This window comes from Balaenoptera acutorostrata, chromosome 4, assembly GCF_949987535.1.
Source record: "Balaenoptera acutorostrata chromosome 4, mBalAcu1.1, whole genome shotgun sequence".
Lineage (NCBI taxonomy): Eukaryota > Metazoa > Chordata > Mammalia > Artiodactyla > Balaenopteridae > Balaenoptera > Balaenoptera acutorostrata.
This window is the reverse complement of record NC_080067.1, coordinates 90,816,096-90,830,247: the sequence shown is the minus strand read 5'-3', so window position 1 is coordinate 90,830,247 and position 14,152 is coordinate 90,816,096. Positions and strand designations below refer to the sequence as shown.

General features: G+C 41.8%; 1 protein-coding gene across 5 annotated transcripts in view; it reads right to left on the bottom strand.

Moving 5' to 3' along the window:
- The window catches only part of CCDC191 (coiled-coil domain containing 191), a 103,778-nt gene extending 89,677 nt beyond the window's left edge, over positions 1-14,101 (bottom strand). For 4 of the 5 annotated variants that reach the window (XM_057545609.1, XM_057545610.1, XM_057545611.1 and 1 more), the window contains exons 1-3: positions 13,871-14,101; positions 11,526-11,564; positions 6,915-7,056 (exon numbers count right to left, since the gene is read on the bottom strand). In XM_057545609.1, the coding sequence (XP_057401592.1) occupies positions 6,915-7,056; positions 11,526-11,564; positions 13,871-13,963 (274 nt within the window). In that variant the 5' untranslated portion in view covers positions 13,964-14,101. The remainder of the gene's footprint in view (positions 1-6,914; positions 7,057-11,525; positions 11,565-13,870) is intronic. The other variant, XM_057545613.1, reaches the window with a different exon arrangement.
- Between the last annotated feature and the right edge of the window lie 51 nt (positions 14,102-14,152).

Below are 14,152 nucleotides of genomic sequence, written 5' to 3'. Positions count from 1 at the left end.
TTAAGTGTCTGGACTTACATTTAGGTCTTTAATCCATTTTGAGTTTATTTTTGTGTATGGTGTTAAGGAGTGTTCTAATTTCATTCTTTTACATGTAGCTGTCCAGTTTTCCCAGCACCACTTATTGAAGAGACTGTCTTCTCCATTGTATATTCTTGCCTCCTTTATCAAAAATAAGGTGACCATATGTGTGTGGGTTTATCTCTGGGCTTTCTATCCTGTTCCACTGACCTATATTCCTGTTTTCGTGCCAGTACCATACTGTCTTGATTACTGTAGCTTTGTAGTATAGTCTGAAGTCCGGGAGCCTGATTCCTCTAGCTCTGTTTTTCTTTCTCAAGATTGCTTTGGCTATTCGGGGTCTTTTGTGTCTCCATACAAATTGTGAAATTTTTTGTTCTAGCTCTATGAAAATGCCATTGGTAGTTTCATAGGGATTGCAATGAATCTGTAGATTGCTTTGGGTAGTATAGTCATTTTCACAATGTTGATTCTTCCAATCCAAGAACATGGTATATGTCTCCAACTGTTTGTATCATCTTTAATTTCTTTCATCAGTGTCTTATAGTTTTCTACATACAGGTTTTTTTTCTCCTTCGGTAGGTTTACTCCTAGGTATTTTATTCTTTTAGTAGCAACAGTAAATGGGAGTGTTTCCTTAATTTCTCTTTCAGATTTTTCATCATTAGTGTATAGGAATGCAAGAGATTTCTGTGCGTTAATTTTGTATTCTGCTACTTTACCAAATTCATTGATTAGCTCTAGTAGTTTTCTGGTAGCAGCGTTAGGATTCTCTATGTATAGTATCATGTCATCTGCAAACAGTGACAGCTTTGCTTCTTCTTTTCTGATTTGGATTCCTTCTATTTCTTTTACTTCTCTGATTGCTGTGGCTAAAATTTCCAAAACTATGTTGAATAATAGTGGTGAGAGTGGACAACCTTGTCTTGTTCAGTTCCTGATCTTAGTGGAAATGGTTTCAGTTTTTCACCATTGAGAATGATGCTGGCTGTGGGTTTGTCATATATGGCCTTTATTATGTTGAGGTAGGTTCCCTCTATGCCTACTTTCTGGAGGGTTTTTTATCATGAATGTGTGTTGAATTTTGTCGAAAGCTTTTTTGCATCTATTGAGATGATCATATGGTTTTTCTCCTTCAATTTTTTAATATGGTGTACCACATTGACTGATTTGCATAAATTGAAGAATCCTTGCATTCCTGGGATAAACCCCACTTGATCATGGTGTATGATACTTTGAATGTGCTGTTGGATTCTGTTTGCTAGTATTTTGTTGAGGATTTTTGCATCTATGTTCATCAGTGATATTGGTCTGTAGTTTTCTTTCTTTGTGACATCTTTGCCTGGTTTCAGTATCAGGGTGATGGTGGCCTCCTAGAATGAGTTTGGGAGTGTTCCTCCCTCTGCTATATTTTAGAAGAGTTTGAGAAGGATAGGTGTTAGCTCTTCTCTAAATGTTTGACAGAACTTGCCTGTGAAGCCATCTGGTCCTGGGCTTTTGTTTGTTGGAAGATTTTTAATCACAGTCTCAGTTTCAGTGTTTGTGATTGGTCTGTTTATATTTTCTATTTCTTCCTGGTTCAGTCTCAGAAGGTTGTGCTTTTCTAAGAATTTGTCCATTTCTTCCAGGTTGTCCATTTTATTGGCATATAGTTGCTTGTAGTAATCTCTCATGAGCCTTTGTATTTCTGCAGTGTCAGTTGTTCCTTTTCCTTTTTCATTTCTAATTCTGTTGATTTGAGTCTTCTCCCTTTTTTCTTGATGAGTCTGGCTAACGGTTTATCAATTTTGTTTACCTTCTCAAAGAACCAGCTTTTAGTTTTATTGATCTTTGCTATTGTTTCACTCATTTTTTTTTTCATTTATTTCTGAGCTGATCTTTATGATTTCTTTCCTTCTGCTAACTTTGGGGGGTTTTTGTTCTTCTTTCTCTAATTGCTTTAGGTGTAAGGTTAGGTTGTTTATTTGAGATGTTTCTTGTTTCTTGAGGTAGGATTGTATTGCTAAAAACTTCCCACTTAGAACTGCTTTTGTTGCATCCCATAGGTTTTGGGTCGTCGTGTTTTCATTGTCATTTGTTTCTAGGTATTTTTTGATTTCCTCTTTGATTTCTTCAGTGATCTCTTGGTTATTTAGTAGTGTATTGTTTACTCTCCATGTGTTTGTAGTTTTTACAAATTCTTTCCTGTAATTGATATCTAGTCTCATAGTGTTGTGGTCAGAAAAGATACTTGATACGATTTCAATTTTCTTAAATTTACCAAGGCTTGATTTGTGACCCAAGATATGATCTATCCTGGAGAATGTTCCATGAGCACTTGAGAAGAAAGTGTATTCTGTTGTTTTTGGTTGGAATGTCCTACAAATATTAATTAAGTCCATCTTGTTTAATGTATCATTTAAAGCTTGTGTTTCCTTATTTAGTTTCATTTTGGATGATCTGTCCATTGGTGAAAGTGAGGTGCTAAAGTCCCCTACTATGACTGTGTTACTGTTGATTTCCCCTTTTATGGCTGTTAGCATTTACCTTGTGTATGTGCTCCTATGTTGGGAGCATAAAGAGTTCCAACTGTTATACCTTCTTCTGGATTGATCCCTTGATCATTATGTAGTGTCCTTCTTTGTCTCTTGTAACAGTCTTTATTTTAAAGTCTATTTTGTGTGATATGAGAATTGCTACTCTAGCTTTCTTTTGATTTCCATTTGCATGGAATATCTTTATCCATCCCCTCCCTTTCGGTCTGTATGTGCCCCTAGGTCTGAAGTGGGTCTCTTGTAGACAGCACATATACGGGTCTTGTTTTTGTATCCATTCAGCCAGTCTATGTCTTTTGGTTGGAGCATTTAATCCATTTACATTTAAGGTAGTTATCGATACGTATGTTCCAATTACCATTTTCTTAATTGTTTTGGGTTTGTTACTGTAGGTCTTTTCCTTCTCTTGTGTTTCCTGCCTAGATGAGTTCCTTTAGCATTTGTTGTAAAGCTGGTTTGGTGGTGCTGAATTCTCTTAGCTTTTGCTTGTCTGTATAGATTTTAATTTCTCTGTCAAATATGAATGAGATCCTTGCTGGGTAGAGTAATCTTGGTTGTAGGTTTTTCCCTTTTATCACTTTAAGTATGTCCTGCCACTCCCTTCTGGCTTGCAGAGTTCCTGCTGAAAGATCAGCTGTTAACCTTATGGGGATTCCCTTGTGTTATTTGTTGTTTTTCCCTTGCTGCTTTTAATATTTTTTCTTTGTATTTAATTTTTGATAGTTTGATTAATGTGTGCCTTGGCGTGTTTCTCCTTGCATTTATCCTGTATGGGACTCTGTGCTTCCTGGACTTGATTAACTATTTCCTTTCCCATATTAGGTAAGTTTTCAACTATAATCTCTTCAAATATTTTCTCAGTCCCTTTCTTTTTCTCTTCTTCTTCTGGGACCCCTATAATTTGAATGTTGGTGCGTTTAATGTTGTCCCAGAGGTCTCTGAGACTGTCCTCAGTTCTTTTCATCCTTTTTTCTTTATTCTGCTCTGCAGTAGTTATTTCCACTATTTTATCTGCCAGGTCACTTATCTGGTCTTCTGACTCAGTTATTCTGCTATTGATCCCTTCTAGAGAATTTTTAATTTCATTTTTTGTGTTGTTCATCATTGTTTGTTTGCTCTTTAGTTCTTCTAGGTCCTTGTTAAACGTTTCTTGTATTTTCTCTATTCTATTTCCAAGATTTTGAATCATCTTTACTGTCATTATTCTGAATTCTTTTTCAGGTAGACTGCCTATTTCCTCTTTATTTGTTGGATCTGGTGGGTTTTTACCTTGCTCCTTCATCTGCTGTGTTTTTTTCTGTCTTCTCATTTTGCTTAACTTACTGTGTTTGGGGTCTCCTTTTTGCAGGCTGCAGGTTTGTAGTTCCCATTGTTTTCGGTGTCTGCCCCCAGTGGCTAAGGTTGGTTCAGTGGGTTGTGTAGGCGTCCTGGCAGAGGGGACTGGTGTGTGTGTTCTGGTGGATGAGGCTGGATCCTGTCTTTCTGGTGGGCAGGACCACATCCAGTGATGTGTTTTGGGGTGTCTGTGACCTTATTATGATTTTAGGCAGCCTCTCTGCTAATGGGTGGGGTTGTGGTCCTGTCTTGCTACTTGTTTGGCATAGAGTGTCCAGCACTGTAGCTTGCTGGTCATTGAGCTGGGTGTTAGTATTGAGCTGGGTGTTAGCATTGAGTTGGAGATTTCTGGGAGAGCTTTCGCTGTTTGATATTATGTGGAGCCGGGAGGTCTCTGGTGGACCAATGTCCTGAACTCGGCTCTCCCGCCTCAGAAGCACAGGCCTGACACCTGGCTGGAGCACCAAGACCCTGTCAGCCACATGGCTCAGAAGAGAAAGTAGAAAAAAAGAAGGGAAGAAAGAAAATAAAATAAAGTTATTAAAATAAAAAAAAATTATTAGAAATAAAAAAAAGTAAAAATAAAAAAAAGAAAAAAAAAGAAAGAAAGAAGAGAGCAACCAAACCAAAAAACAAAGCCACCAATGACAACCAGCGCTAAAAACTATACTAAAACAAACAAAGAAAACAGACAGAAATCTAGGACAAATGGTAAAAGCAAAGCTATAAAGACAAAATCACAGAAAGAGGCATACACATACACATTCACAAAAAGAGAAAAAGGTAAAAAAATATATATATATCTATATATTAAAAGAAAAAAGGAAGAGAGCAACAAAATCAATAAAACAAATCTACCAATGATAATCAACTCTAAATACTAAACTAAGATAAGCATAAAACCAAAAACAAATTAGATGCAGAAAGCAAACCCCAAGTCTACAGTTGCTCCCAAAGTCCACCGCCTCAATTTTGGGATGATTTGTTCTATTCAGGTATTCCAGAGATGCAGGGTACATCAAGTTGATTGTGGAGATTTAATCTGCTGCTCCTGAGGCTGCTGGGAGAAATTTCCCTTTCTCTTCTTTGTTCACACAGCTCCTGGGGTTCAGCTTTGGATTTTGCTGCACCTCTGTGTGTAGGTCGCCTAGGGCATATGTTGCCCGCTCAGACAAGACGGGGTTAAAGTAGCAGTTGATTAGGGGGCTCTGGCTCACTCAGGCTGGGGGGAGGGAGAGGTTTGGAATGCGGGGTGAGCCTGCAGTGGCAGAGGCCAGCGTGACATTGCAACAGCCTGAGGCGTGCTGTGTGTTCTCCTGGGGAAGTTGTCCCTGGATCTCAGGACCCTGGCATTGGCGGCTGCACAGGCTCCCGGGAGGGGAGGTGTGGATAGTGACCTGTGCTTGCACACAGGCTTCTTGGGGGCTGCAGCAGCAGCCTTAGCATTTCATGCCCATCTCTGGTGTCCACACTGATAGCTACGGCTCGCACCCATCTCTGGAGCTCGTTTAGGCAGTGCTCTGAGTCCCCTCTCCTCGCGTACCCCAAAACAATGGTCTCTTGCCTCTTAGGCGGTTCCAGACTTTTTCCCGGACTCCCTCCTGGCTAGCTGTGGCGCACTAGCCCCCTTCAGGCTGTGTTCATGCAGCCAACCCCAGTCCTCTCCCTGGGATCTGACCTCCGAAGCCCAAGCCTCAGCTCCCAGTCCCCACCCGTCCCGGTGGGTGAGCAGACAAGCCTCTCGGGCTGGTGAGTGCTGGTCGGCACTGATCCTCTGTGTGGCAATCTCTCTGCTTTGCCCTCTGCACCCCTGTTGCTGTGTTCTCCTCTGTGGCTCCGAAGCTTCCCCCTGCCACCCCCCGTCTCAGCCAATGAAGGGGCTTCCTAGTGTGTCGGAACTTTTCCTCCTTCACAGCTCCCTCCCAGAGATGCAGGTCCCATCCCTATTCTTTTGTCTCTGTTTTTTCTTTTTTCTTTTGCCCTACCCAGGTATGTGGGGAGTTTCTTGCCTTTTGGGAAGTCTGAGGTCTTCTGCCAGTGTTCAGTAGGTGTTCTGTAGGAGTTGTTCCACATGTAGATGTATTTCTGATGTATTTGTGGGGAGGAAGGTGATCTCCACGTCTTACTCCTCCGCCATCTTGAAGGTCTCTCTGTACTTTAACTCTTGATGCCACCTTTTCCACTGCCTGGGATGTTCTTCCTCCATCACAGCTCACCTGGCTCTTTCTGGTTATTCAGGTCCAAACTCGGATGACTTATCACTACCTGACCATTTATTTTTCGTTTTATTTATTCCCACTCTAGAATGTATACTCCATGAAAGCAAGGACTTCATCTCTTGTTCATAACCTGCTCTTCTAATGCCTAAAATAGTACCTGGCACAGAGTAACAATTTAATATATATGTTGAATAAATGAAGAAATAATCTGAAAAACTGGAGACATAAATGATCCAAATGGAAACTGGCTTCCAGGACATGGCACCCTGGCTTCCCTCCTACCTCAGGGGTCTCTCCTTTCCAGTCTTCTTTGCTGGTCCTTCCTGATCTCTTCATCCCTAAACAGTGGAGTTCCTCAGGGCATCAGTAACTAAAATACTGAATTCCAGAGGAGTAAATGTTTTGGGGAGGCAGGGAGGTGAGGTCAGCTTTAGACTCTCTTCATAAGGAACAAAGTTGATTTATAAACTAGTGGTCAGATTATCTGTATGACAGTAGATCAAGTTAACAAGCTGCCCTCTGTGCCACAGGATTAATATCTTACACTTACTAGATAACTGAGTTATGTCAAAACTGCCTCTGGATGTGGTTCTACTTCAAGAGACAAAATAAGCCTTAAATGTAAACTGACTTGTAATATTGGAGTTAGAGTAAATTAGCTTCAGGGAAGTAGAAACAAACAAAAATTAAGAACAAGAGAAAGAAAAGTTTTCATTTCATACTTTGAAATACATTATGAGTTATGCTTTAGTAAGTTGTACTCCAAAGAATTCTTAACATCGCAGCAAAAAATGTATTCTCTTACCTTCTGCATAGACTTCATCATGATCCTCTATTTGCTCAGGTGTTTCCAAATCTACAATTTGGCCCCAAAGCCTTCTGGATAAATCTGAATTTCCAGCAGAAAATGCTTTTGAAACTGCAAATTCTGAAGCTTTCTCCACTCTCTTTAAAAGAAAAAAGAAAAAATCCACTAAGATGACAGCTTTCTTCAGGGTTAAAGAATTTCTCTCCTATTTAAGAATCTGATTTTCTACCAACTACCACGATACTTTCATTTTTCCATTTTTAAAGGAACTCTGAGGTTTAAACATCCACCCTAGATAATTTCATTCATTAAACGTGCGATTAATTACAGTATTTTACCAAGTTTTAACAGGTGTTCACAATGTTTATATTTGAACAAAAGGTAATTTAAGCTTTAGATAACTTTTGTTTAGAGCATTAGTAACGGGATCCTGACACCTGGATATTTTATTTTAAAAAATATATAATATTTTATTAGCTTCCATGCCACTAGGACTTGCATATGAATAGGAACCAGAGGCAGGTAGCTACACTTCCTCAAATTACTACCTCTGAAAGGAACTTCCCATCATATATTAGGCAAACTGTAAGTTCAAAAAAAGTGGGATAAACAGAGTCATTGAACTGCAGCAATCAGGAATATTTTAACTCAACAGACAGAATCTAGTAAACGCATGGCCAAATTCACAGGAACGGGGAAGGGATTAGCAGAGGCAGACAAACTCTTGCACGGTACAAAAAGTGTATTTTACAATTAACTCCCGACTTCCCCCCCTTGCCCCACAAGCCGGCTTTTCTCCACGCCTGTTGTGTTCCCAGCCTTCCAACTCAGGTAGTGACAACTCTATTCTTTCAGTTCATCAGGACAAAAATCTTGGAGGCCTTCTTGAATCCACTCTCTGTTATCCCACACATAATCTGTCAGGAAATCTGTTGACTCTGATTTCAAGATATATCCAGAAGCTGACCCCTTCTTGTTACCTCCAGTGCTCTCACCCTGGTCCAAGGCACCACCGTTTCCTGACACGTTTTCTGGAATAGTCTCCCACCACAGCAGCCAGAGAAACCCTTTTAAAATGAAAGCCGTCTCATGCTAACTACACTCCAAACCCTTCAATGGTTCCCTAGCTCACTCAGAACAGAAGTCGAAGTCCTCATGACGTGCTCTGTGGTGCTGCAACATCAGGCCCTTGGTGAGCGCTCTAAGCTCACCCGCCGCACCTCCCACTGCTCACTCTACCTCAGCCACTCTGACTTCCTTCCTCATTCCTCCTTAAATGTGCCCAGCGCATTCCCACCTCAGGCCTCTGTGCTTTCTTCCCCTCTGACTGCTCTCCTCCAGAAGGCCGTACTACTCTTTCCCTCCCCTCCTCAAGTCTTTATTCAAATGTCACCTTCATAGCAAGGCCCGCTCTGACTACCCCTTAAAGAATCGTAACCAGCCTCCTCCTGGCTCTCCCTGTTCCCCTCGGCAGTTCTGACTTTCTCTATAGCACTTATGACCTTATAACATATTTTATCGTTTATCGTCTCCCCTAACTTGAACATAAGCCAGGATTTTTGTCTTTTTCATGCGTGAAACCCCTAGCGCCTAGAACAGTGCTTGGTACCTAACAGATGCTCCATCAATGTTTGTTAAAGAATGAATATGTTAAAGAGTTATTCAAAAAAGCCACACTTTCCCGTAGTTTATATTGTTGTCTGACCTATTTTGAAAACAATTTTTCCTCTTGCCCTTCGTGGAAAGACTGGTAGTACAACTGTCAAAACCTGCCATGGGCTTTACCTTTTAAACTCTCAAGGGTTTCGTATACTAAGTTTGAATTAGACAGAAGCAGAGGAATAAAGTTGAGAAGGTAAGGGTAACTTGGAAAAGATGTAGAAAATAGAACATATGGGAAAAGATATGAATCAGAAGAAAAATGATCTAATCAGGGTTAGAGTCAAGAAAGTATCATTTACTCTTTATGAGGTCACTCTGGAGAGATCTGTTTCCCACATTATCTTTCCATATATGTCCCCTTCTTCCATTTTGAGTGAGTGGTCCACTCAAGTGGATTTGGAAATCTTAGTTCTAGAGGTTGTAACAGTTTAGGGTACACCCAGAGTTGGGATATATTAGGGAACAAAATCAGACAAGAAGACAGAGGAGTGAACAGAGAGGTATTAAGAGAAGCAAGAGGAAACAGTGTCACGAAAAGATAATGGAGGAGAGAATTTCTAGAATAAAAAAGTGATAACTGTATCAAACAGACCTTAAAAAGTTTGAGGACAAAGAACGGACCACTGGATTTAGTCAGGAAGTCATTTATGACAACTTTCTGTGGAGTGGTAAGAAGTAGAAACTGAAGGAAAATAATTTTGGACACAAGAGGATAATAAAAACACAAAGGCAAGGAGTCCAGGCTATACATCCAAAGATACTGGAAAAGAAAAAGAAATAGTATGGCAATCAGAATGGACTGCAGGGTGAAATGAGTACTTCTTGATTTTCTGCAAGACGGGAGATTTGAGGGTATAATGGAGAAAGAGCTACTGCAGAAGTTTTAGAGGAGTGATAAAATCTAACCAAGTCAAGCTGGCTGACAATGGCATGAAAGAGGAAAATGGTGCAGACAAGTCACAGCAGAATTTTATCCTTCTATTTTACCTAAATCTTCCCCTCTGGAGGAGACGGTGACTAAATGTAAAATTAGGCCCTGCAAAGGCTTGGCATTCTGACTTTCAACACTGACATGCAAGCTGAGCCTGACGGAGACTGAGAAGTGGGCTTCCTAGAGGCTAGCCTCCATGATGGTGGACCCATTTTACTGTCTTCTAAGTCAGGCCTTCTGCAGGAGCCAGGAAGCTTCCCTGGCCCCATTTATATGAGTGTCCCACACCATGAGCTTCCACTGCATCCTTAATTCTCCCAACAATTTAAAGTAAGTTGTTTAGCCCCCCACTGGACTATAAACTCTGGGAAGGCAGAAACTGTACCTGCCCCGTGCACTGTTTTACTTCCGGTGGCCAACATAGTGGGCTAGTACTTGGCAGGAACTTAATAAATACTGGCTGGATGAAAAAATGGTTAACAGTGATTATATCTGGGCTAGGTTCCACCTGGCCTGGTGCTCATAATGCCTGTCAATTTAGATAAGTAATAGCTCTTCAAAATACTACCAGGCAGAAGGATATTTTCCCAGGAAGATACTACATGATTTTGAAACATGTGGTGCACAAATGAGTATGGCAAGTTGCCAAAATGACACTCGGAGGCACGCACCGGAAGTGGTTTAATGGTACTTTCAACTTAAATGGTACTTGGACTCAAAAATATACGTCTCAGGACTTCCCTGGTGGTGCAGTGGTTAAGAATCTGCCTGCCAATGCAGGGGACACGGGTTCATGTCCTGGTCCAGGAAGATCCCACATGCTGTGGAGCAACTAAGCCCATGAGCCACAATTACTGAGCCTGAGCTCTAGAGCCCACAAGCCACAACTACTGAGCCCACGTGCCACAACTACTGAAGCCTGCGGGCCTAGAGCCCATACTCCGCACCAAGAGAAGCCACCGCAACGAGAAGCCCGCGCACCGCAACGAAGAGTAGGCCCTGCTCGCTCTAACTAGGGAAAGCCTGCGTGCAGCAACTAAGACCCAGCCAAAAATAAATAAATTAATTAATTTAAAAAATATATATAGGGCTTCCCTGGTGGCGCAGTGGTTGAGAGTCTGCCTGCCAATGCAGGGGACACGGGTTCAGGCCCTGGTCTGGGAAGATCCCACATGCCGCGGAGCAACTAGGCCCGTGAGCCACAATTACTAAGCCTGCGCGTCTGGAGCCTGTGCTCCGCAAGAAGAGAGGCCGCGATAGTGAGAGGCCCATGCACCGCGATGAAGAGTGGCCCCCGCTTGCCGCAACTGCAACTGGAGAAAGCCCTCGCACAGAAACGAAGACCCAACACAGCCATAAATAAATAAATAAATAAATAAATAAATAAACCCAAAGTTTAAAAAAAAAAAAATATATATATATATATACGTCTCAGGCCTGGAAGAGACCAGAGGTGATCTAACCCAATCCACCACCATCCTCCACCCCCACTAAACGCTCAAACATATTCCTCATTAGTCCTAACATTAAGTGACCATTTAGAACCCACTTGAATACCTCTAGTGATAGAAAATCCATCTGTTTATAAGAATGCCCACTCCATTTTTGGATTGCTTTAGTTATTAGAAGATTCTTACTTGTGATGCATGCATAGCTTTTATCTCTTGTATTGGTCCCACAGGTCAATGTAACTACAGTACGTTCTTTCCAATTACCTGGGGAAAGCCACAATGTCCTCTCCTAAGGCTTCTCCTCCCCTCCTCCTTTAGTCCTCTTCAGATGATCCTCATGGCATTTGAAAGGGATGTCTACCTGTTATCTTGTCATTCATGCTTTTATGAGAAGCCACAAAATCATAAAAATGTACTACAGTACAAAACTAAGGCAACATATATACTCACATGGGAATGAAACAGCAAAATATATGCAAAATGGAGACCTATTAGTATTCCTATTCCATCTGATTATGTGTGACTGTTAATTCTCTTTCTATCTTAATTATGAAATATCCTTACCTTAATCCAGTATTCCACATTGTCAGGTTCAAACACAGGCTGTAGATAATATATACAAAATATTAGTACCCAGCAATGTATCTATCAACTTTGCCATTTTAATTTGTCTTTCTGGTTGAAGCATGTGGACAAGCGTCCTTTAGTCTTTCCCCAAAGCATTGCATTAGAAAGTTCAGCAACAAAAAAAATACAGAATGCTGGCAGAATGAAGAAAACACGAAGCCTTCTCTGGAACGACTTCTGACTGCTTTATCTTTTACCTAGGCCCATCTCCAGATTCTGATTTAATTGGTCTGGGGTAGGGCCCATGGGTCAGTATTTTTTTAAAGCTCCCCAGGGTTAAGAGCCAAGATAGAGGAATGCTACATATAATATTCCTTATAAAAACCCAAATAAGCACTGATTAATTAGCCAGATTATTCAAGTGTCATGGAAGCAAATCTGCTTGGAGAAAGGTGTGCGCCTCTCCCCAGACCCCTCTTTTCATGAGTAACTTGTATTTACCTAGAGCAGGGATATTGTTTGGTCCAATAAGAAATGGGGGGGCAGAGTGAGGGATAACCAATCTTCCACTATTTTACAGAGCAAAAATAAGGCAGAAATCACATAAATTTCTACCCAGGTCAGTCAGATATTAATCTGAAATTAGAAATCAGACCAGTAGGACACCTGCTTTCTTCACTCTCTGTTAACTCTCAGAAGTTTGCAGAATTCCCTCCAATAGCAACTTAACAAATAGAGGTATTTGCTTTGCTAATAATTCAGGTGGGTTTTTAAATAAATAAGGGAATATGTAAATGAGCATGCTGACACATACAGGAGGGAAAGGTATAATACTATCCTTCACTTATATAACACTTCCCCTTCAAAGCACCTTACAGATAACTAATTAATGCCGCTGTACTGCTGAATAATTTTGTCGCTGCAACAAAGAAACAGCTGATCCTATTCAAACACAATTGAACCTCAAGGAGCTTTTGTGTTTTTACCTTTCTATCCTCTAGGCAGTAACAATGAGCACTAGCAGCAAAAACTTTCCTTTTGGGGTCCCCAAAACTGTCCCCAGTTTTTACCTTTCATCATCAAGTTTATACCCATAACCTACTTTGGATCCAATCTATTATGGAACTGGTACAACAGGAGCAGACTCTGTTTCCAAGTCTAATGCTCCAGTCTGCACACTCCAGCATCTGGCGCAGATATTCACCAAGTAGAGTACGTCCAGTGCGTTATTTAGCTGGTATACTTAGAATAACCTGCAAGCACAATTGCCTAGGGGCCTCAGAAACGCCACATGTCTACAGAATATTTTTTAAGGAGGTGTAACTTAAGGGTGAAAACAGCTGTAAGCTGAGAAGTCCTCTATTTGGTACTCCCATTTACATTTAAAGCATTCATTTTTGTGACTGTTAAAAAAAGTAGTCTGTGGGGCTTCCCTGGTGGTGCAGTGGTTGAGAATCCGCCTGCCAGTGCAGGGGACACGGGTTCGAGCCGTGCTCTGGGAATATCCCACATGCCGCAGAGCAGCTAAGCCCATGCGCCACAACTACTGAGCCTGCACTCTAGAGCCCGCGAGCCACAACTACTGAAGCCCACGCGCCAAGAGCCCGTGCTCCGCAACAAGAGAAGCCACTGCAATGAGAAGCCAGCGCACTGCAACGAAGAGTAGCCCCCTCTCGCCACAACTAGAGAAAAGCCCGCGCGCAGCAACGAAGACCCAATGCAGCCAAAAATAAACAAATTAATTAATTAAAAAAAAAAGTAGTCTGTGTAAAGCACACTCCGTGTGACTGTGACTTTACACATGTCATTTACACGTTTCAAGTTTATAGTGGGGTTATCAGTTTTCCATGTCTTTGGATGCTAATGCATCAAAGAAGGTGGCAAATATAAAGAGGATCTATTTTTTGATTGTTTCTAGAATTTAGATTTTCAAGTGAATCAAGTATTGATATAGTCAATATCCACTTGCATTTCTGAGTTCATTTTAGATACTTTATGTAAAACTAGAAGGGGAGGAATATGAGGCCGAGGACTTAAGGTGAAGATCTTACCCCTCCAATAAAGTTTCCTATGATTTGCAAAACATTAAAAAAGAAGAAAGAAAGAAAGAAAGAAAAGAAAGAGGAATGAAACCGTGCGGGAACTTCCCTAAAACCAGGAGTGGTGGGGAGCAGGGATAGCTTTAGCGCAGTGCTGGCTCTCAGTGGGTCATGGCAGGAGCGGACCAGGTAATGATGCCCCTGGGGCAAGAGGGAGGAAGCGCAGGTGGGGCTGCGGCTGGCCTTAGGGCCGGTCCCCGCCTCCCCTCCCCTCTCCAAGAGCTCCCGATAGGAATGGATCACCTTGGTGGGACTCGGCTTCCTTGTAAACTGTTTCCATCCATTCAGCCCCGACCTCTTCTTTGAGGAGGACCTTTCCTGGGGCGCCAGAAGCATTTTCCAGGTTCAGGGCCGGACTTCGGCTAAAGCTGAAACAACCGCTCCTTTGCCTAGACTGCTTCCGGGTCTCCCTGGGAGTTGTAGTTCCTCTGCCCACAAAGGCTGCAGGTGTGGGGCGCCGCCGAACCACCACTCCCAGGAGGCTTTGCGCAGGCGGAACGTGTCTGCTCAGTTACCCATGGCAAT